The following is a 23,849-nucleotide window of genomic DNA, read 5'->3' as shown; positions in this document are numbered from 1 at the left end:
TTTTTTTTTTTTTTTTTTTTCTGAGTAGTATTCCATTGTGTAGATATACCACAATTTCTGTATCCATTCTTCAACTGAGGGGCATCTGGGTTGTTTCCAGCTTCTGGCTATTACAAATAAAGCTGATACAAACATGGTTGAGGAAATGTCCTTGTTGTATAATTGAGCATCTTTTGGATATATGCCTAGGAGTGATATAGCTGGATCTTGAGGTAGGACTATTCCTAATTGTCTGAGAAAGCACCAGATTGATTTCCAAAGTGGTTGTACAAGTTTACATTCCCACAGCAATGGAGGAGGGTTCCCCTTTCTCCACATCCTCTCTAGCATATGTTGTCACTTGAGTTTTTGATCTTGGCCATTCTGATGGGTGTAAGGTGAAATCTCAGGGTTGTTTTGATTTGGATTTCCCTGATGACTAAGGAATTTGAGCATTTCTTTAGGTGTTTCTCTGCCATTCGATGTTCCTCTATTGAGAATTCTCTGTTTAGCTCTGTACCCCATTTTTAAATTGGATTACTTGATTTGTTGCTATGCTTCAACCTTTTGAGTGCTAGGATTATAAATGAGCAGCCCCTTGCCTTGCTTTAACTGATTTTGAAAGTTACTGTGTTAAGCCTTTCTTTTTTAAGTCCCCCCACAAGTCAGGATTTTTGTTTCTCTATTGAATGTTTTAAATTTTTATATTTTTATGTCTTTCTCCTCAACTATTTTCTTGTGTTTTCTCAAAGGTCATTGATTTTTCTTGAAAACCAGTTTTGGGGATTCTTTATCAATTATTTTACTGATATTAATATTTTTTGAAGCTGTTAATAGAAAATATGAACTTTTGGTGAAATCATGTTGCTTATTTTTTTAAAATATATTTCTCGTGTTTCTATATTGGGAATTGCACACCTGTTGATCCTGATGTCTTTAACTTTCAATTGTAGGTCTTGTTATGGCATGGCCTCCTCTTGGTCTTCTCTCTCTCTCTCTCTCTCTTTTATTGGTGTAGTACCGATCTTAATTCTCTCTCATTCTGTCTGTCTCTCTCTCTCTGGTGTATACCAGGGTCAATATAGTTGAAGATTGTCTTGAACTTGCTCTGTGGTTGAGTCTGGCTTATTCTTCCTGTCTTTATCTGCTGGAAGTATAGGTATGTGCTACCACACTCGTCTGTATTGAGCTTTATTCTAACTGAACCATGTATTATAGCTTTACTGTGTCTTCTGAGGCATATTTAGTGGGTTCTGATTTAATGCTTAGTTTTTGAACCTGAGTTATCTACTTTGTCTGTGGGGCCCGCATGAGTATGATCTTCCTGGTAGCTATCTCATGAACAAAAAAGTATATATGGTGGGTTTTTTGTGGTTACTCCTGTAGGCTTGTTATCACTGTGTAATTTGAAAGACAGTAGTAGTGACCTGTCTTAATGTCTTTTGCATCTGGAGCAACTGCACCAGTTGTTCAATTTCTCCCCTGATTTTGCTATAGAGGTCAATATTCAGTAATCTCTAGATTTTCCCTTCCAGTTTGTGCCTTCTTGGAGCAAAGATGTCAGATGTAGGCTTTTTCTTTTATTTCTTTATGTTCAAGTATCCACCTAAGTTTTAGCAAAACTAAGTTGTAAAACAGTATAAGTGTGTGCTTTTGATTTAATTATTTTCTGTAAATAAGTCTCATAAAGTCTGAGAAGTTATTTATTAGCTAATTTTGCTGCCTATTTCTATAAATTGGTGCAAATATATTTAGTCATAAGTACAAATAATGCTCTTGTTTTAATTAAGAACTAGAATGGACTTTTTTCAAATGTGGCTAGTATTTGTAGTCACCTAGCCTAACCTGTGCTGTATTGAGTCTCTACTTATAGATGGGATATTCTTTGGGAGGAATCTAGTAAAAGCCTGCTTGTTCAGAACAATACTCCACAATTCATGTCATGCCATGTCTTGTATTTTCTAGTAGTTGCTTTTGAGACATGTTTTTGAGACTGCATAAAGAGACAACTCTTTCCTATCACTGTCCTTAATATGGACATTTTCGATCACATTTGAAACCATTAGTGTCAAAGTCTTTTTTTTTTTTTAAGTTCTTTTTCATAAAATCTTTTGATTAGCTGTGAAAAACTTGAAAGTTTCTAGGATTGCTATTTAGATTGATACTATCATTTGTTCCCATTAAAATCATCCAAATTATATTTCAATTGACAAAAAGACAAGTAACTTTCTTACATTATGGCATATAGAATCTGTTTCCTATTGGTTGGGAAGCATGCTCTATGAATGTTTATTTTTGAGGAAGAATGTTTCTGGAAGGTATATTTGCTTTTAGTACAAAGTCACACTGAGATACAAAAGGCAACCTGCCATTAATGAACAGCAGGGGAGAGGCCTTGGTGACTCTAGCTTTCTTTCTTACGTTAGAGACTCAGAAATTTTTCTGGATTGAAAAAAATGATTTCCTGGTCAGACTGAAACTATTTCCCCAGTAATACATGAAATACAGCAGGAGAGTCCCTACTCAGGCAACCTGTGGAATGGCAGCTCCAACTTAGGATGAATGGTCTGGCTGGAAAGTGAATTGAAAATAAGCCAAATGTTTAGAATATTTATCCCTGGTCCTAAAGCATAGGTAGAGGAAGTTAACTTCATAGTTCCTAGTATTCAAAGTTGTTTTATTATTCCTTCTGGAGAGTTGAAAATGATGTTTAGAAAAGGCCCCAAAAGGCAAATAAATCTTGGAGGTGAGCTAAGAAGGAGCATGTTTGATTGGAGTCTTTAGTTAGATCAGAGAGAGCTAAGGACCAGAAATTGCCAAAGAATTGGGAAATAAAGAGAGAAACGTACAGGATTCAGTATGGAGCTAAAGAACGCTCATGGTTATTATTTCTCTGTTTTCAGTTTGATTTAAAAAGCTAGTAATTTATAAATTCTGTCAGATTAGGTAAAACAAAACAAAAAACTTATGTGAATGTACTTTTTGTTTTGTTTCTACTGCCTGTCTTCTTTCTTTTTGTAGACATTGTCCGGAGTGATGTTGCCTTGGACAAACAGAATGGCTGTAAGATTGCCCAGCACCCTGATATAATGCTGGAGCTCCAGAGAGAGAAGGCAGCTCAGATGCAGCTGGTTCTTCTGAAGGAGCAATTCTCCAATACTTACAGTAACCTCATATTAACAGGTAATAGAATTTGGGGCGTTATTATATATTGATGACCCCTGTTAGTTAACAAGTTAGTGCTTGGGGATACTAGTGTGGCATCCAGATGAGCCCACACCTGCCTGTCTTTACCACTCTACCTCATTTTTGGTTGTAATGACTCTTCCCTTCCTTTAACAAATATTTCTTGAAGTCTGCAAATGTTTTTGTTTTAAAGTTATGGATGATTCTGTGTTGTTGTTTTTTTTTCTCCCAAATGACAGAACCAATGAAAATTTAATGAAGTCTTATGAAAATACAGCTTCCTAAGTGTGTGCCAGTAGGTTTGAGAGGATTACTAAATTTGGAGTCTTTTTAAGAAGTATCTATTTTCTTCTTTCTACTTATGTCCTTTCTCTGAACTCAGTAAATATAAAAATGAAATGTAAAAAAGATAATGATCTCTAGGCAGAATTGAGAATATTCTATTCCTGATAATGTTTGAAAGTATCTGAGGGATTTGATTTTCTTTTTAAGCACCAAGAGGGTTCAAGCTTAACTGAATTGCCCACATCCTTGGTTCTAGAAGTAAATATGTGTCAGATCTGCAAGGGAAAACATTTTGCAGTGCTGCCTCAGAACTTTTCTGCTAAAGAACATGCAAGTTGCATAATTTGTTAGGCTTTGTAAAGATGTTCACAGTAGACTTTAATGGGAGAGTCATTTAGGGAAAGGTGGATTAAGAACTGCCTCAGTTGCCTTCACTTTCTAGAGAGCATGTAAGGCAGACTTGATTAATGACTTGAATGAACTTTTAACAAGTCAAAACTGTGCTTTCTTTTGTTTATGAATGGTTAAGAATGAAAAAGATAGACTCTCTGACAGTCTATGAACATCTCATATTTATTTTTGTGAACTCTAAGTTAGGAAAATTTTAACTTTTTTTTTACGGGCTTCCTGGCATTTTACCAGGAGTTGCTGAATGGCAACCAAATTGTTGTGCTTTTGGAAAAGCATGAGACTCCCAGCTTCTCATCTTGTACCTGGTGGGAAACCCAACAGCACGAGATGAAAGCCAGATTTAAATGTGGCTTTGCTGAGCAGAGAAGATGATGATGGATTTCATAAGTGTAGGGCCTGTTTTTTGCTGTTTGATAGGTCATTAAGGAGGGAAAATCTAAAAATGATTCGTGGTCAATGTTTCCCTAAACTGGTTAGTGAGACTGAATTTAGGTTTTGATGTTTGGGAAGAACATAGGTTTTTCTCCAGGTTTCTTTAGCTTACCCCAAAGTGTGCACATAGTTACATATTTATCTTTTTCCAATTTAGTAATTAAAAGCGAAATATCTTTGTTCCACCTTATTTTAATGTTGTAAGATTGTGTTAGCGGGGTCATACCCCGTGTTCTTTATTATGGCATACAAAAGACTTTAGGGTAATTCTAACCCTAAGCGGTGGATTCAGAGTATGGCTCAAAGGCATATTATCTTTGAAAACAGAAGTGTTCTATTGAGTTCAATGGAATCTTTCTAATTCTCAGTAACATAATCCCTTTGGATGTTTATTCACAGTTCAAACTGTTGGAATCAACATTGTCAACTTTTACCCTGACAACTTGCTTACTTTCCACTAAACAAACTTACCCCAGAGAAGAGCCTCTTTCCTGCTCTCACTTCTCCCAAGCTGCTTCAAAGCGTCCTCAGGCGTTTTCCACATTTTTCACTCATGTGCCTTTGTACAGAGGTGGTACCTTGCAGCGGACAGAGAATTTGGTGTGCCCTGGTTTGTTTACGTGAAAGTTCAAAAGGTTTTGGTTCCAGGTGTTGGGAAGAGATGTCGTCATTTCAGTTCAGTACCAACAGTGAAACTATTTTAATGTCCTTTAACTAAGTCTTTGATTTTACACAGTGTGGTTTTCTAATTGTTATGAAGTTTAATCCTTGATTTCTTGTATAAATCCTGAGAACATGGTCTCCAGACAGCTAAACATAATATTTAAACATAACTAAACTAAGTTTTGTAAATATTTCCCTTTTCTGTGATGAATGTATATTGGTAAGGAGGGTGAAGTTGAAGGGGCAGAGATCTCTCAAATGAATTGACTTCTTTACCAACATTTTCAGGACACCTATAAGGGCTTCTAGTTGGTGATAGTCTACTTATTTTTTCAATAGCTTTGGCATAGTGTATGAAATTCTTGCAATGAAAGTACTTAGAAAACCAGGCCACTGAAATCTCAGGAAAAGTTAAGTATTTTAAAGATTTTCCACCCTCCGATATTATTTATAGACTTTTGTGTATGCAGTTTGGAGTGTATAATACTTGCTTTGTGGCGTTAGTGGTATGTATAATAATATGTTTGAAAGATGCACTTGTTAGAATCATGTATTTCACATCACAAGCAGATCCTACATCTTCAGGTGTTTTACCTTTAGCTGATGTGACTGCTGTTAGCATTGGGTGTGAGGAGAAGTCTCACTCAATAATGTACATTTCAGCTGATGATGCCTTGTACTTACCCACCCCTCAGATGAGGGAAAATGAGAATCTTTCTAATCCTTTACTAAAAGTGGATCTTTTAGCTTTATTGATATCTCAGTTAATGGAAACTAATACAGAAAACAAAAACAAATTTAATGTGTTCATCATATGTCCTCATTACATCATACTTTAAATATATTTATCAGTGATATTTTCCTTTTATTATTTATTTGTCTGTTTAGTGTGTATGTACATATATGTGTAGGTCAGAGGATAACTTTTGGAAGTTTGTTCTTTCCTTCAACCTTATGCGTCTCTGGGATTGAACTCAGATCATTAGACTTGGTAGCAAACACCTTTACCCATTGAACCATATTGTCAGCCCTTTTCCAACGCTGTCATAGTGTTTTCATGTGAATGATTTACATGCTATCGCAAATACTACTAGCTTTACCTAGCCTTGAGGTGTTTGAAATAAACACTTAATATTATTGGAGAGTAATAAATCCATTCCAATGGTGTTAAAACTATTGTAAATGTTGATGAGTTATGTCTTACAATATTCATTCAAATTGTTGACATGTATATGTATGATTATACTAAAGTCTCTTCAGCATGAGAATAGTCATTGTACATATCATAAAGGAACAACCAATAGAATGAAATGAAACAGGGACCCTTAAGAGAGAACAAGAATCAAGTCTGAATATTTCTTATATTCTCATGATTTTTAATATAACAGTGCTGTGTAAACTTATTGACATGTTCTGTTATATACATTGTGAATTAATCTGAAGACTGATTTTAAGGAATAATTAATATATCTTTAAAAAACTGAAATTTTTTCTTCCCCTCTGCCTCTTATCCCTTTAAAGGTATAAAAAGAACATTTGTGATGGATCTTTGTAATCATATTAAAAAACATAAGTCAAGTCAAATATTCTAGAATTTTATTTAGAACATTCATTATTAGGAGTCAAAGAGTATATTTGTGTAGCATTTTGAATAATAGAGCACAGTGACTACTACTGTACCAAGGTCAAATTAAAAAAAATTATTTATTGTACAATGTCACTTAGTCACTTGTCTGCATATGGACAGTTTAAAATCATATAGCCATTAAAATATATGGCATTACTGTACACAACTTTCTGTATTTCTTCACGAGGATTTTTCTCATATATTGGCTGCCAGTTTTAATTAGTTGGCTTATTTATTTATCTATTTATTTATCTATCTATCTATCTATCTATTTATGTATTCTTCATACTCTGAACTAGAGTAGGATTTGTGTGTGTGTGTGTGTGTGTGTGTGTGTGTGTGTATGTGTGTGTGTGTTTGGTAGTTTTCTTGTGTTACTGTAGCAAATGAATTCTGTTTCTTTGCTATGGCCCATTTTGTGGACATGAACTGAGCAAAAGAACTCATTAGTTCCACATTAGTGGAATAAGACTGTACCCACATGCCATAATGTCCAGGTGCCTATTTTTAGGTAAGTGTAATGCTACAGTAGGCCATTAAACACAATTTTTTTAATGAATTCTCTCTGTAGCATCTTCTTGATAGTCTAAATTTAAAGAGACCTATTTTTACTGTTATTTACCAATTGCCTGTGTCATTAACTTGGCAATTCTATGGAAGTTTAAAATAATTTCTGAAAGTGTTTATTAATTTCAATTACATTTCAAAATTAATTTTGCTAATGGTTTAAAGAAACTGATTTATATTTTAAAAATGGCTCCAGTGGATTCTGAACAGAGTGAGTATAGTTAACTATTGTTTTTCAGACTTTAGGAGATCCCTATTTTATATATTTGTCTTTTTTTATTTTCTGTGCTTAATAGGAATATGCTATAACTTATCTGCATAAACTGCATTAAGTACTGTGTATTAAGTACTGCACCAACTGTGTATCATTAAGTATTCCATGCTTTCTTCTTTTCTTCTCTGTATGTTTGAAGCAGCTTTATCTCTCTCATTTGCTATGTTCTTAGCTCATTCAAAAACATCATATACAAACCCTTTGTACAATAGTACCACATTTTATATTTACATAAAAGGAAAAGGAATATCTCTTTTGATGACATTTTGCTTTGTAGGATGGAAAGGCCATTTGTTTATCAGTATGAATCTGTGTGGTCTGATTCAAGGTATAGTACAATGAAAACCCTAGAGAGGTTTTAATATCAGTTTCCTTCCTTTCCTTGGCATTTATTACCAACTTTATCAAAGAGGGTAAGATAATGTTTAAATATTACCTTGAAAAGTTATTAGTCAGTAGTATTTGTGATACTTATTTACAAACTTGTTAATATAAGAGGGGCATGGCTTTCTCATCATGGAAAATTCTCATGCAGGGCTACAGAATTATATCACACACACACACATATATATATTTAAATATAAAACTTCATAAAAAGTTTAAAATTTGTTCCACTGTGTAGAGGAATTTTAACTCAGAACATGGCTGCTTTGGCAAAGAGATCACATCCAAAGCCTTTCTATGTCTGTGTGATCCAGTTAGGATACAAACAGGCCATTAATCCATGAGACAGAGGCAAGCAGATCTGAGTTCAAGGCCAGCTTGGTATAGAGTAAGTTTCAGGTAAAGAACCGTTTAGGACCAGGCATGGTGGTACATGCCATTAATCCCAAATAATGAAGGTAAGTTTAGTTTGTAGAAGGAAGCACCCATGTTTGAAAGTGATATTTAATTGAATTTCAGAAAAAGTGAGAATTCAGAGAAAGATTTGACATACTAGGATACACCCAACTCTCAGAGAGAGGAAAGGGTAGCTACTTAAGGGGCAATGCAGAAAGAGAGGAGGCAGGTTTTTTTTAATTTTAAAAATTATTTTTATTAATTACAGTTCATTCACTTTGTATCCCACCTGTAGCTCCCTCTCTTTTCCCCTCCCAATCCTACTCCCTCTCCCTTTTCTCCACCCATGCTCCTCCCCCAGTCCATAGGGGAAGTACTCCTCCCCTTCCATCTGATCCTAGACTATCAGGTTTTATCAGGACTAGCTGCATTGTTTTCTGTGGCATGGTAAGCCTGCATTTCCTGAGGGGAAGGTGATCAAATAGCAGGCCAATCAGTTCATGTCAGAGACAGTCCTTGTTCCCATTACTAGGGTACCCACTTGAACACTGACCAGCCATAGGCTACTTCTGTGCAGGAATTCTAGGGTTATCTCCATGAATGGTTCTTGGATGGAATATCAGTCTCAGAAAACACCCCTGTGTCCAGATTTTTTGGTTTTGTTGCTCTCCTTGTGGAGCTCCTGTCCCCTCCAGGTATTTCTATCTTTCCCTTCTTTTCTAAGATTCCCTGCACTCTGCCCAAAGTTTGGTTATGAGTCTCAGCATCTGCTTTGATACCCTGTAGGGTAGAGTCTTTCAGAGGCCCTCTGTGGTAGGCTCCTGTCCTGTTCCCTGTTTTTCCCCTCTTCTGATGCTCATCCTCTTTGCCTTTTTGAGTGGGGATTAAGCATCTTAGTCAGAGGCCTCCTTCTTAATTAGGTTCTTTAGGTATACTGATTTTAGAATGTTTATCCTATATTATATGTCTAGTATCCACTTATAACTGAGTATTTACCTTGTGTGTCTTTCTGTTTCTGGGATACCTCACTCAGGATGATCTTTTCTAGTTCCCACCATTTGCCTGCCAACCTTGTTTTTAATTGCTGAGTAGTATTCCATTGTGTAAATGTACCACAATTTCTGTATCCATTCCTCTGTTGAGGGATATCTGGGTTGTTTCCAGCTTCTGGCAATTACGAATAAAGCTGCTACAAACATGGTTGAACAAATATCCTTATTGTGTACTTGAGCATATTTTGGATATATGCCTAGGAGTGGTATAGCTGGATCTTGAGGAAGTGCTAGTCCCAATTGTCTGAGAAAGTGCCAAATTGATTTCCAAAGTGGTTGTACAAGTTTACATTCCCACCAGCAATGGAGGAGGGTTCCCCTTTCTCCACAACCTCTCCAGCATGTGTTGTCACTTGAGTTTTTGATCTTAGGAATTCTGGTGGGTGTAAGGTGAAATCTCAGGGTCGTTTTGATTTGTATTTCCCTGATGATTAAGGACATTAAGCATTTCTTTAAGTGTTCCTCTGCCATTCGATGTTCCTCTATTGAGAATTCTCTGTTTAACTCTTTACCCTATTTTTTAATTGGATTGCTTGATTTGTTGCTGTTTAACTTCTTGAGTTCTTTATATATTCTGAATATTTGCCTTGTGTCAGATATAGGTTTGGTGAAGATCCTTTCCTAGTCTTTAGGCAGTTGTTTTGTCCGTTGCTTTACAGGAGCTTTTCAGTTTCATGAGGTCTCATTGATTGATTGTTGATCTTAGAGCCTGTGTTGTTGGTGTTCTATTCAGGAATTGTATCCAGAGAGTTTTGCAGAGACAGTTGAAAGGTAGAACAAGCTAGACACAGGTTGACCTGTCCTTTGTTTTGAGAGGGGTGTTGAAGTTTCCCACTATTAATTTGTGGGGGTCTATGTGTGGTTTAAGTTTTATCAATGTTTCTTTTACAAATGTGGGTGCCCTTGTACTTGGGGCATAGATGTTCAGGATTGTGATGTTTTCCTGGTGGAATTTTCCCTCGATAAGTATGAAGTGTCCTTCCCCATCTCTTTTGATTAATTTTGGTTGAAAGTTTATTTTATCAGATATTAGAATGGCTACTGCTGCTTGCTTCTTGGGTCCATTTGCTTGGAAAACCGTCTTCCAACCTTTTACCCTCAGGTAATGTCTATCTTTATGACTTAGGTGTGTTTCTTGTATGCAACAGATTGCTGAGTTTTGTTTATGCATTCATTTTGTTAGTCTGTGTCTTTTTATTGGAGAATTGAGCCCTTTGATGTTGAGAGAGATTAATGACCAGTGGCTGTTAGATCCTTTGATTTTGATGTTGGCTGTGGTCATAAGGTTGTGTGCTTGGTTGCTTTTTGTTTTACTGTAGTGAGGTTATTTATTTCCTGTGTTTTCTTGAAGGTTGTTAGTTTCCTTCGGTTGTATTTTCCCTTCTAATGTCTTCTGTAATGCTGGTGTTTGTAGGTATTGTTGAAATTTGTTTTTGTCAATGAATATCTTGTTTTCTCCATCTATAAGGACTGAGAGTTTTGCTGGGTATAGTAGCCTGGGCTGACATCTGTGTTCTCTTAGGGTCTGCATGATATCCGTCCAGGCCCTTCTGGCTTCCATAGTCTCTGTTGAGAAGTCAGGTGTGATTTTGATGGGTTTGCCATTATATGTTACTTGGCCTTTTTTTTTTCTTGCAGCTTTTAGTATATTTTCTTTGTTCTGTATACTTACTGTTTTGATTATTATGTGGCGGGAGGATTTTCTTTTCTGGTCTAATTTATTAGGTGTTCTGTAGGCCTCTTGTATGCTTATCAGCCTCTCCTTTAAGTTGAGGAAATTTTAAATTTTCTTCTATGATTTTGTTGAAAATATTTTCTAGGCCTTGGAGATGGAATCTTCTTTTTCCTCTATTTCTGTTAGTCTTAGGTTTTGTCTTTTCATGTTGTCTTGGATATCTTGGATTGTCTGTGTCAGGAATTTTTTACATTTATCATTTTCTTTGACAGATACATCAATTTTTTCCATTGTATCTTCCACACTTGAGATTCTTTCTTCCATCTCTTGTAGTCTAATGGTTATGCTTACCTCTGTAGTTCCTGTTTTCTTCCCTAAGTTCTTTCTCTCCACAATTTCCTCCATTTGTGTTTTCTTTAATTTTTCCAATTCTATCTTCCAATCTTGAGCCGTTTTGTTGATTTCCTTCACCTGTCTGACTGTATTTTTCTGTTTTTCCTTCAATTCCTTCAGCTGTTTGTTTGAACATTCCTGTTTCTTTTATTTCTTTCAGTGATTTAAGCATTTCCTCTCTAAAGGCCACAAAATGCTTGGCTGCAACTTCCTATATTTCTTTACATATGGCCATAATCTGTTTGTTTTTATCTTCCTCTATTTCTTTATGGATGGCCATGATCTGTTTGAGTTTATCTTCCTCTAGGTCTTTACGCATTTTATTTGTTTCCGCTGTTATCCTCTTCAAGAGCATAGATGTTAGGTCATCTTCTTGAATTTCAATTATGCTGGGCTGTCCAGGGCTACTTGCCCCTGGATAACTGGGTTCTGGAGATGCCATATTGCTCTGGCTTTTGTTGGTTGAGCTTTTACTCTGGCCTCTACCCATTGGGCTATCTTAGGTGTTTGGAGTTTGTTTCTGGTGGTTCCTGGAATCCTGTGGTGGAGAGAATCCCCTTGGCAGGAAGATGGTTTTTCCTAAAGGAAGCCTTCTCAGCTTTTTGGGTATAGTCACTGGATGGCCAGTGTTTTTAAGGAGTTGCTGCTGCTCACCTCAGGCATAGAGACCTGAGTGGTAACTGTGGTCCTTGTTAGTCAAGAGGGTTCTCCTCTCATCCAGAGAAGTCCTGAAGACAGCTGCAGTGCTTCTGGGTTTCTTGCTGTAAATTTAGTGATCAGCTGCTGTAACCTGTGTGTCCCGTGGTTTGGTCAGTTTTGTTAGGGATAAGTGGTTGCCCCTTGGAGCAGTATCTGGGGGTTGATCTCGGAGATTCTGGGCTTCTGTAGGTCTGAAGTTGGGGCTCTATGCCCCAGTACCCAAGCAGTAATCTGTGGTGGGTGTGTACCGCTCTCCTGGTAACAGCAGGCTATCTGATGCTCAGCAGGTCCCTGGGTTGGGCTGGTCTGCGGGCCCTCTGCCAAGGATATACTGGGTGACCTAAGTCAGTCCCCTTTGCTTCATTCCCTGTGAGGATTTCTTCCTACAGTGACTCCCAGTCTCTGGTGCCCTGGGGTGCACAGCTTAGTCTGTGTCGGAGAGCTGGGCACGCAGCAACTGTCTGTGCCTGAGGCTGGAGCCCAGTTCAGTGATGGCGGCTCGTACCCAGTGGTCTGTGAGATTTATTCCAGGGAAAGACTGGGTGACCCAAGTCAGTGTCCTTTCCTTCCTTCCCTGTGCGGTTTTCTCCCAACAGGGATTCCCAGTCTCTGTTGCCCTGGGGCGCACAGGCAGCTGGAGCCCTGTTCCGTGATGGCAGCTCATACCAGGTGATCTGCGAGACTTATTCCAGGGGAAGACTGGGTGACCCAAGTCAGGACGGTTTCCTTCCTTCCCTGTGGGGTTTTCTCACGACTGGGACTCTCAGTCTCTGCTGTTTTTTTGTGCCCACCAATCAGCTGGGAAGGTGATCAGGTCACGCAGGTGTGTGGCTTTGGTCTGGCAACCTAGTGCCTGCAGGACCGGGGATCTCTTCCAGGTTCTGGCTGGGTGACCTGAGAGTGGACCCGACGGATTCCCACACCGTGGGGGTGTCCTGTCACCTGGGAAACAGGATCATTGTTGTTTTAGGGCCCAGAGTTCAGTCTCTAGGTTGCTGTATGGAAAATCCTGCTCCTCATCGCAGTGTTCTCCTGGCGCCGCCATCTTGTCCCCCTCGAAGTGATTGATTTTAATGAGCTATCACTATATTTTTGTAGTGAGACTGTCCATAGCTATGGTTACTTACACACAGCATGCGGCATTTGGAGTAGTGCTGGAATACAAGCTTAGTGCCCAGGGCATGTGGTTAGGGGGTTTAGCTTTTGAACAACACTGCCAATAGAGTGTATAATAACACCTCATACCTACTATAACCTTTTCACAATGGAATACTGTGGGTACTATTACTGAATGAATATAGTTTTTTTTTTAAATATCTAGACAATGTCCTAATCCCAGATATGCAGAAATAAAAAAAAAACATGAAAAATTAAGGCAAAAAATAATTTCTTGGAAAATTACTAATTTCACAGCAATGGAATACAATTCACATTAATTATGACAAAGCAGACGACAAATTGAAAAGAATGATTAAAACTTTATTTAACAAAGTTAAAAGATGACAAGAATAAATCCTAAATAATTTCTAAGAGGATGAAAGTAGTCCTCTGTAGAGGAATGTTAATTCAGAACATGGCTGTTCTGGCAAGAGAGCATGTCAAACGGCCTAGGTCTGTGTGATCTGGCTGGCAAGAGGTTATCATATCCAAAGACTGGCTGGACTATGGACACACCTTTAATCCAGGAGACAGAGGCAAGCAGAGTTGAGTTCAAGGCCAGCCTGTTCTAGGTCCGTGTGTGGTGGTACCTGCCTTTAATCCCAAACAATGAAGGTAAAGTTAATTTGTAAAAGGAAGCACCTGTGTTTGAAAGTGATTTCTAATTGAGTGGCAGGAATGGTGATGAATCAGAGAAAGATTTGACAGAATAGGGTATGCCCAACTCTCATGAGAAGAGAGGGGAAATTTTTTCTTAAGGAGCAATGTAGAGAGGGAGGAAGCAATTTTATTGGGAGACAATTTCATAGAGAGACAGATTGCAGAGAGACATGGGGCAGTTTTCCTGAGAGAATTTTACAGAGAGAGGTTGAATGAGAGAACAAGCTAGACACAGGTGAAGACAGAATGAAACAGAGAATGAGAACCAGCCAAGAGATTAGAGCAGATTGAGTAAATTGTCTAGGAGAGGAGTTTGATCTAGAGCAGCTGAGTTGAACCAGCCAGCCTAGAGCTCAGAAAAAAAATAAAGGGTGAGCTTACTCAGCAGTAATTCTCAGAGTCTGAAAACATTCTAGGCCTAGGTTAGATGTATGGAGGCTAGAAGCTTCCAGAACTGGGCCTAGGTTAGCAGAAGGAGGCAGTAAGCCTCTAAGACAACATTTGAACCAGGCACGTAAAAGTCCTTTTATAGTTTTCTTATGAAACAGGATAAGAAAGAGAATTCAGTTGAGAAGTACTGAAAAAAAAATCAAAGTGAAAATTTGGAAAGACTGTAGGAGTCAGAGTGAATGGAGGATACCAGGAGAACATGGCTTACTGAATCAACTAAGGCTCATATAGGTTCACAGAGGCTGAAGTGGCAAGCTTGGGGTATACATGGATCTGCCCCAGGGGTTATCTCAATTATCAGTTGAGGCTTGCTTTGTGATGGACTGTATGGTCAATTTGGAGAGGTTCTCTGAGGTGTTGAGAAGAAGGTACTTTTTTTGTGTGTGTGCTTGAAAAGTTCTGTAGATATGTTAGGTCCATTTGATTCATGATATCTGTTAGTTTCCTTATTTCTCTGATTAGTTTCTGTCTTGATGATTTGTTCATTGGTGAGAATGGGGTGTTGAAGTTTCCTACTATTCCTGCGTGGGGTTCGATATGTGATTTAAACTTTAATAATGTTTCTTTTACAAATATGAGTGCCCTTGTATTTGGGGAGTAGATGTTTAGAATTGAGATGTCCTCTTGGTGTATTTTTTGTGGTGGATTTTTCTTTTGATGATCATTAAGTGCCCTTCTCTATCTCTTTTGATTAATTTTGATTGAAAGTCTATTTTATTAGATATTAGAATGGCTACTTTAGCTTGCTTCTTGGGTCCATTTGCTTGGAAAACATTTTTCTAACCCTTTTACTCTGAGATAATGTCTATCTTTGTTGCTGAGGTGTGTTTCTTGTATGCAGCAGAATGTTGGGTCCTGTTTACATATCCATTCTGTTAGTCTTTGTCATTTTATTGTGGGAACTGGCTCCATTGATAATGAGAAATTCTAATGACCAATGATTGTTCTTGTTACTTTGTTGTTGTTGGTAGTGTGTGTGTGTGTGTGTGTGTTTCACGTTTCTACAGTAGGGTCATTTATTTCCTGTGTTTTCTTGGGTGTGGTTAACCTTACGTTGGAGTTTTCCTTCCAGTATCTTCTGTAGGGCTTTATTTGTGTATAGATATTGTTAAATTTGGTTTTGTCATAGAATATCTTGTTTTCTTCATATATGCTGATGGAAAATTTTGCTGACTATGGTAGTCTGAGCCAGCATTTGTGGTCTCTTAGGGTCTGCAAGACATCTATCTAGGTCCTTCTTTGTTTTAAAGACTCCTTTGTGAAGCCAGGAGTATTTCTAATAGGTCTGTCTTCATATTTTTTCTTTATTATGTGGTGGAAGGATTTTCTTTTCTGGTCTTATCTATTTTGTGTTCTGTAAACCTCTTTTATGTTTAGAGGTATTTTTTTTTTCTTTAGGTTAGGGAATTTTTCTTCTATGATTTTTGTTGAAAATATTTTCTGGTCCTTGGAGCTAGGAATCTTCTCTTCCATTCCTATTATTCTTAGGTTTTTGTCTTTTTAAAATGTCCCTGATTTGTTGGATGTTTTCTATCAGGATGTTTTTAGATTTAACATTTTGTTTGATTGATGTATTAATTTCTTTGATTGTATCTTCTACTCCTGAGATTCTTTCCTCATCTCTTGTATTCTCTTGCTGATGCTTAAGTCTGTAGTTCCTGTTCTCTTCCTTAAGTTTTCCATCTCTAGGATTCCCTCAATTTGTGTTTTCTTTATTGTTTCTACTTTCATTTTTAGGTCCTGAACCATTTTATTCATTTCCTTTACCTGTTTGACTCTATTTTCCTGAACTTCTTTAAGGGATTTATTTGTTTCCTCTTTAGAGGCCTAGTCATTTTCTTGAGTTTCAGTTGTGTTAGGACATCCAGGGCTTGTAGTAGGATAGCTAGGTTCTGGTGGTGCCATATTGCCTTGGCTCTTGTTGTTTTCTTATGCTGGTCTTTAGCCATCTGGCTGTCCCTGGTATTGTTCTGGTGCTCACAGAACTCCTCAGGAAGGTGGATTGAGCCCTGGGCAGGAGGCTAAATGGTTCTGGGGTATGGCAGCAATCCTTGTAGGGCAGGTAGGGTTATGGGCCAAAGGCTAGAACCAGGTGTCTCTGGGGCTCTGGCAGGCCTCCTTGGGAAGGCAGGTAGAACTGGATGATTTGGGGCAGGTCTCTGGATGGTGGGTAAGGCAGTGGGCTGGGGACAGGATGATTCTGGTGCCTTGGAGCCCTCATCAGGATGGTGGGTAGATTCTTGGGCTAGAAGCTGGAAATCTGTGTCCTTTGAGACCTGGTAGGCTTATGTGAGAAGTCTGGTAGAGCTGTGGGCAGGAAGCTGGAACCACATAGCCAAATTAATATAGCCATTCAAACATCACTCAGTTTCAAATTTTATGGATTTCAATGAACACTTACAGAGGTAAGAACAGTCATCTGAAGTCATGTATCTTTGCTTAGATTCCCTGTTAATTACATGTTCCCTACTAATTACAGTTTTATGTGCTTATCTCTCTCTCTCCATCTCTTCATCTCTCTGTTTCTCTGTGTCTCTGTCTTTCTGTGTGCTCTTTTTCTCTCTCTCTTTCATATACACACACATTATGACAAAGTTAAAATAATAATAATAAAAAAACAATTAGCTTTTTATCTTTTTCCAGGACTGGTGTCCTTTATTTGTATTTCATCTTTTTTCATCACCTAATATTACCCTTTGTTGTTCTTTCTAAATATTATACTATACTTAGATGTACATTTGCTTAGGTAGATAAGTGTATACATTATAGGTGAGGGTCTACATATGAGGGAGAACATGAATTTTTGTTTCATTTTGAGAATGAGTGACTTTGCTTAATATTGCACACTTTATGCCTACCCATTTTCTGATTTTATTTTTCTTTAGAGCTGAATAACATTTCATTTTATATATGCACCAGATTTTCATTATTCATTCATCTGTTGCTAAATATGTAGGTTGGTTTCATTTCTTTGCTATACTAAATGGAGCAACAATAAACATGAGTATGCAGAATTTCCTATAGTAGAATATGGAGCTATTTGGGTATATGACCAGAAGTGGAATATCTGGATCATTATGGTAGTTCTATTATAGATTTTTTGAGGAATCTTCAAATTGATTTCTATAATAGCTGCACTAATAAGAGTTAATAAGGGTTTTTCTTTCTTGATATCTTCTCCAATATTTGTATTCAGATTTCTTGATAATAGCCATTCTGACTGGGCCAGGTGGTATCTCTAGTCTTGAAGTTTGCACTGTAGAATTCTTTTTCTTCTTCAGTTAGTTAAATTCCTAGGTGCTTGATATTTTTGAAATATTATGAATGGAATATTTTCCCTAATTTTTTACTCTGAGAGTACACTGTTGGTATAAATGAAGGCTGGTGTAATTTTATATCAGTTTTATATCCTGCTACATATTTTTAAATTAGATCTAAAATTTTTGTAGTAGACTTTATAGTTTATTTTATATATAAAATCACAATTTGCAAACAGGAAGTTTGACTTCCTTTTTAATTTTTATCACTTTTATATCATTTTCTATCTAACTGCTACAGCTAAGACTTTAAAGACATGAAATAAGAGAGCAGAGAGTGGGCATCTTTGTCTTAGAAGAAATGCTTTGTTTATCTCCATTTAACTTAATATTGACTGTAGATTTATTGTATATCTGCTTTATTTTGTGGTATGCTTCACCTGTTCTTAATGCCTCTAGGACTTATGTCATTGAAGGTATATTTAGAACCAATTTTGATCATTATGAGGTTTCTGTTTTTAAATTTGTTTATATGGTATAGCACATTTATTGATTTATGTATGTTGAACAAACTCTACCTTTCTGGAATGGAGCCTGCTTAGTCTTAGTGTATGGGCTTCTTAATTTGTTTCTGAATTTTGTGTGCAAGTATTCTGTCAAGAATATCTGCATCTATGCTCATGCAAGGAATTGATCTATAGGGTTTTTTTGTTTTTCTGTTTGTTTTTTAAACAACTCAAAGCTCTTGAAAAAAGTAGCAGCCAATCCTAAACTGAGCAGATCAGAAGTTAAAAAAACATTAGGGGTGAAATTAATTAGAGACTAAAGAGCAATATTCAAAATCAACCAAAGAGTTGGTTCTTTGAAAAAGTTAATAAGATTAACAAACCCTTAGCTACTCTGAGGAAAAGAAAAAGGGAGAAGACACAAATTAACTAATTACAGATCAAAAAGGTCTCATTGTAATAGACTCTAATGAAATATAGAACATTATTAAAGAATACTTTGAAAACTTACACTGTAAAAAGCTGGGAAACCAAGAAGAAATTGAAGAATTTCTAAATGTATATCATCTACCAAAATTAAAGCCAGAAGATATAAAAAAAATTAAACAGATTCATTACAAGAAATGAGATCAAAACTGTAATAAAAAGTCTCCCCTCAAAGAAAATCCCAGGACCAGATGGATTCGCTGCTGAGTTCTTGCAGACTTTCAAGGAAGACCTCAGACCAATTCATCTTAAATTGTTCCACAAGATAAAAAGTTAAGGAACACTACCAGAGGCATTCAACAAAACCATTATTTACAGACACAGTAAAAAAATAATTCATTAATTTCTGGTATGGTTTTTATAATTTCTTTCTGGCTACTGGATTTGAATTTGGTTTGTTCTTTTACTCCCAAACTCTTTGGTTAAAGTTTTTTCTGATTTTTAAATGTAGGTACATACATTTATGAATTTCTTTCTTAAGGCTTCTTTTAATGTGTCCCAGAAGATTTTTTAAAAATTATTCTTCAATGTTTTTATTTTCATATAATTTAAGTAATTTTTCATTTCTTCTTTGATCTGTTCATTATTCATTAGTATGTTGTTCACTCTTAGTGAGTTCATTTAATTCTTAGAGTTTTTTTTGTAGTTGATTTTAAGCTTTATTGCATTGTGATCAGATATTCACAGATACTTAATTATTTCTGTATTCGTTGAGATTTGTTTTGTGTTCCAGAATATGGTCTATTTTGTAAAAGATTCCATGGGCTACTGAGTAGATTATATGTTCTTTGGTGGAATATTCTGTGAATATCTGTTAGGTACATTTGAAGTATATATATATATATTTTTTCAATACAGGGTTTCTCTGTGTAGCTTTGGCCGTCCTGGACTCACTTTGTAGACTGGATTGGCCTCAAACTCACAGAGATCCATCTGCCTCTGTGGGCTTTGTTGGAGCTGCACTTACTACAACCTGGAATCTCAGCTTGTTATGTAAAGGATAAGGGGAGGGGTGAGTAATCTCAGTCTGTAAATATCTTGGACATGGACGCAGGAGTTGCTAGTTTTTATGCACACTTGTCAATTACTTGTAAACAACTCCAGTTTTTACTGGAGGAATCTTTGTGCTTTGAGCCCGATCCAGGAAGACTTGGCCAGTTTTCCCCATGTCCAGAGCGTTGTCCCGTGACGTGCCCATGCAGCAGCACATACTTACTCAGGACTGCACCCGCTCTTCACATGCACTGAGGCTTCCTGGCTTCCCACACTCTTTGTGCATGGTGAGAGACAGGAGTCTCGGTTCACTCTTTTCCATGTAGACATCCACATCTCACAGCCGCTCGTGGAAGACACTGTCTTTCCTCCAGCTTGTATTTTTGCTCTTTGTAAAAATGAAGGTGGCTGTAGCTGCATGCACTTAGCCTTGGATGTTCTGTTCCATTGATGTGTGTGTGTCTGTGACAGTGCCCTGCTGCTTTTATTTCAGCTGCTCTTTAGTATAGCTTGACATTAGATATGGTAATGCCGGCAGCATTATTATTTTTGTTCAGGATTGCTGTGCTAACCAAGATCTTTTGTGTTTCTATATGAATTTTAATATTTTAAAAATATTTATGTGAATAATGTTATGGGATTTAGGTTGGTATTGCATTTAATTTGTAGATTTCTTTTGTAAAGCCACCCAATATCACAGTATTGATTCTTTTATTCCACAGCATGGAAGGTCTTTCCATTATCTATTGTCTTCCTTAATTTCTTCAGTTCTTTAAAGTTTTCATTGTGGATGGGCTTATTTCTCTCATTCCTTTTTTTGGTTTGTTTGTTTGTTATTGCTATATAGGAAGGCTAATAATTTTTGTGTTAATCTTGTATCCTGCCATGTTGCTGAAAGTGTTACTTAGTTCTAGTAGTTTTCTGGCAGAGTGTTTAGGGTATAGTAAGTATAGCATCATACCATCTGCAAAGAAGGATACATTGACTTCTTCCTTTCCTGTTTTATCTCCTTTATTTCCTTATCTTGTCTTACTGCTTCAACTAAGACTTAGGATACTTTATTGATTACAAGTGGAGAGAATGGGACCCATTGCTTTGTTCCTGACTTTAATGGGATTGCTTTGAGGTTTTCCTCAATTTAGGATAACTTTGGCTATGCGTTTGTTATCCTTTATCATTTTGAGGTACATTCTGCCCAAACCTAATCTTTTTAGACTTTTTATTATGAATGTATGTTGGATTTTGTTAAATAGCTGTTTTGTATCTATTGAGATGATCTTGTGTTTTTTGTCTTTAAGTACATTTCTTTGCTTTATTATATTTATTGATTTGTGTATTTTGAACAAACCCTGCATTGATAATGATTAACACTTTTTTCAATGTATGCCTGTATTCATATTGCATGTATTTTTCTTAGAATTTTTGTAACTATGTTTATCGGGGATATTGGTCTATGGTTTTCTTTTCTTCTCTTTTTTTCTTATTGTCTTTTTTGCTATTAGAGTAATATTTCTGCTTTGTATAAGGAGCCTGGAAATGTTCAGTCTATTGTGCGAATTAATTTGAAATTAATTTCAATTTCTGCTCTGAAATTCTATTAGAATTCTGCTGTGAATCTATCTGGACTTGGGTCAGGGGATGCTTTGTTAATACTTCAGTTTCCTTTTTTGTTAAAGTCTGTTTCAATCATTGATCTCACCTTGATTTAATCCAGGTGAACCAAATGTTTGTGAAAGGAAAGTATTCACATAATGAGTTACTACTGTGGAGATCTGGGGGAACCCTGCTGAAGAGCAGGAGGAAACTGTGGGGGTAAGAGGCAGTGAGGACACCAGAAGAACACAACTTACTGAGTCAACTAAGCAGACTTAAGTGGCAAGCATACAGCATGGGTCTGCACAAGGTCCTCTGTACATGTTATGGCTGTTAGCCTGGTGTTTCTGTGGGACTTCTAACAGTGGGGGCTGGAGTATCTCTGACTTTTTTGCCTGCTTCTGGGACTCTTCCTCTTGTTAGGCTTTTTGCCTTGTCTTAGTGTATCTTGTTTTGTCATGTTTGACTGTTGTTTCTTGGAGGCCAGAAACAGAGGGGAAGTGGATCTTGGGGAAAGGGGAGGTGAGGCACAGCTGGCAGGTAAAGTGTGGTCAGTATGTATTCTCTGAGAGAGGAATCTATTTTCAATAGAAAAGAAAGAAAACATAAGGAAAAAGAGTTAGTACTTTGGATAAATATTGCTTTCTAAATGCTCTGTCCTTTTTGGGCACTCCCGTCATTTTCTGTTATGTGGTTATGGAATGCTATGGAGAAAAGAATCCTGAAATTATTTAATTCATTTTATCTTATTTTGTGTGTGTTTGTATGTTTATGTGTGTGGGTGAGCATGACTCATAAGCATATCTTCTCCGTTTCAGTCACACCAAAGAGCTGGAGGCTTATAAACAATGGCAGTGTAAAAAGGAGATTATCTTCAGAGAGTTAATGAGAAGGAAGAATTAGGACATGGTAGAGTGAAGATAACATCTTAGAAATCTGTTAAGTTAGAATAAGTTTCTAAAATTATCAGAAAGCATCACAGCATTCTGAGTTGGATTTTAATAATTTGGTTAAGAATTGTCACATAAGAACATTTACATAAAAATAATATTTTAGTGCAGGGGTTATGCCTTAATCCTGTTTGAAATGGAGAGCCTGCTATTCAGTACTAAAAATAGATTTGTTGAGCTACATTTCTGATTAATTGTCAGAAATAGGGTTTAGGATTGAATCTCCAAGTTTAGAATTTTTAGAAGAAATTATCTACAAATTGATTTTAATAGTAAACACCAAAGTTTAAGCAATTTTTGATAATCTATTTAAAATGTTGTGACAATTAATTAATTAATTGATTAAATAATCAATCTACTAAAGGAGTCTATGCCATGGTACATGTGTGAGGTCTGAGGATATCCTTCAAGAAGAGTCTTCCTTCTTTTTCCATGCTGGTGCCCAGGATTGAACTCAAGTTATCAGTCATGAGAGAAAGCACCTTCACTGGTCCTCTATTTGTATTTTATTTTTGACATTTATTTTATTATTATTTTTTGAGAATTTCAAACATAAGTGCAGATTTATATCATTTTTTCACCACATACTTTTTCCATCTGGCTCCTCTTCTTTTTTTACACTTCCTATCAAATTCATGATTCCTTCTTTAATTATTATTTTATACACACACACACACACACACACACAAAGCTTTAAAAGGACCACTGCGTAAAGCATCTGTGTAAAGCATGTATGGTGCTAAAAATGGGGAGAAAGAGCAGAGCAGCTAAAACTGTCAGTGTTCTAGGGAGAAAAAGGATAGACCGCAGGTAGAGCTGGTGTAGAGACTCCCGATGTTAAGGAGAGGGGGCGAAGGGGTGTCCGTGACTAGGGTTGGTATGCATGGTGCCCAAAGTCAGATGGGGAGGTCAAGGCAGGAAGGGGCCTAGGATGAGTCTCTAGTTTGTGAGTAGCTTCAGATTGCAATTTATCCGTTCTAGAATTATTAGAAGTAGAAAAAGTTCAGTAAAAAAACAAAAACAAAACAACAACAAAAAAGCAACCAGTAAATATCAAACAAAAAATACGGCAAATTAGTGACTGGAGACTAATAGTCAAGTTTTGTTATTGAGTACAGCTTTCATCTCAATATTTTTAAGTTCTTTAAAGATTACCACTATTAATTTGATTTTCTCTTTAAATAGAAAACGGTTCCAGAAAAAAAAAATAAAACAAAACAAAATCTTTTTTTTTTCCTTTCTCCTTTCTGGCTGGTCATCATGAACAATTTAAGGAACTTAATAGGCACTTAAAACCTCATTATTTGCTTAGGCTAAAAGGCCCATACAGTAGTCCACTGAGTTGTATAGCTCTTTATTTGATCGAAGCCTTCTTGCATCACTTCTGGTGTTATGTGTTCATTGAGGAGGAACAGCCAAAACTGAACCAGACTTAACAAAGAATTTCAACAGCTACTTTGGGAATATGCAGAGGACCATAGTCTGCCCTCAGATGCACACCCAGAATTTCCATTGACGTCAGCACTTTCCGCTCACACATATCCAAGGATTGGCTCTGGCCCTTAGATATTAAACTAAATAATTCCCCGTATAGGGATGCCAGAAAGCATCACAGATCAGCTGAGAGGTACAAGCTCTATAAGGGAGGCTTTTCTGTAGCAATTCCAACCCTGATAAATTACCATGGCCCAGGAACACAAACTTTTTAGTCCTCTTTATTCAGAAAGGCTTCATGTAAACCAGACAGTCTGTAATATACTTTGAAAATGAATG

General features: G+C 36.8%; 1 protein-coding gene across 3 annotated transcripts in view; it reads left to right on the top strand.

The window, feature by feature from the left end:
• Nucleotides 1-23,849, top strand: part of Hpse2 (heparanase 2 (inactive)) — a 618,971-nt gene that overhangs the window by 74,682 nt on the left and 520,440 nt on the right. For 2 of the 3 annotated variants that reach the window (XM_055591605.1, XM_055591604.1), the window contains exon 3: nt 3,001-3,162. The exons of the other annotated variant lie outside the window; for it this stretch is intronic. In XM_055591605.1, coding sequence (XP_055447580.1) covers nt 3,001-3,162 — 162 coding nt within the window. The remainder of the gene's footprint in view (nt 1-3,000; nt 3,163-23,849) is intronic. 3 annotated transcript variants of the gene reach the window in all.

The sequence above is a fragment of the Psammomys obesus genome, unplaced genomic scaffold, assembly GCF_907164565.1.
Source record: "Psammomys obesus unplaced genomic scaffold, mPsaObe1.curated_primary_1811, whole genome shotgun sequence".
Classification (NCBI taxonomy): Eukaryota; Metazoa; Chordata; class Mammalia; order Rodentia; family Muridae; genus Psammomys; species Psammomys obesus.
The sequence above is the reverse complement of the archived record's forward strand: the minus strand, read 5'-3'. Positions and strand labels throughout refer to the sequence as shown.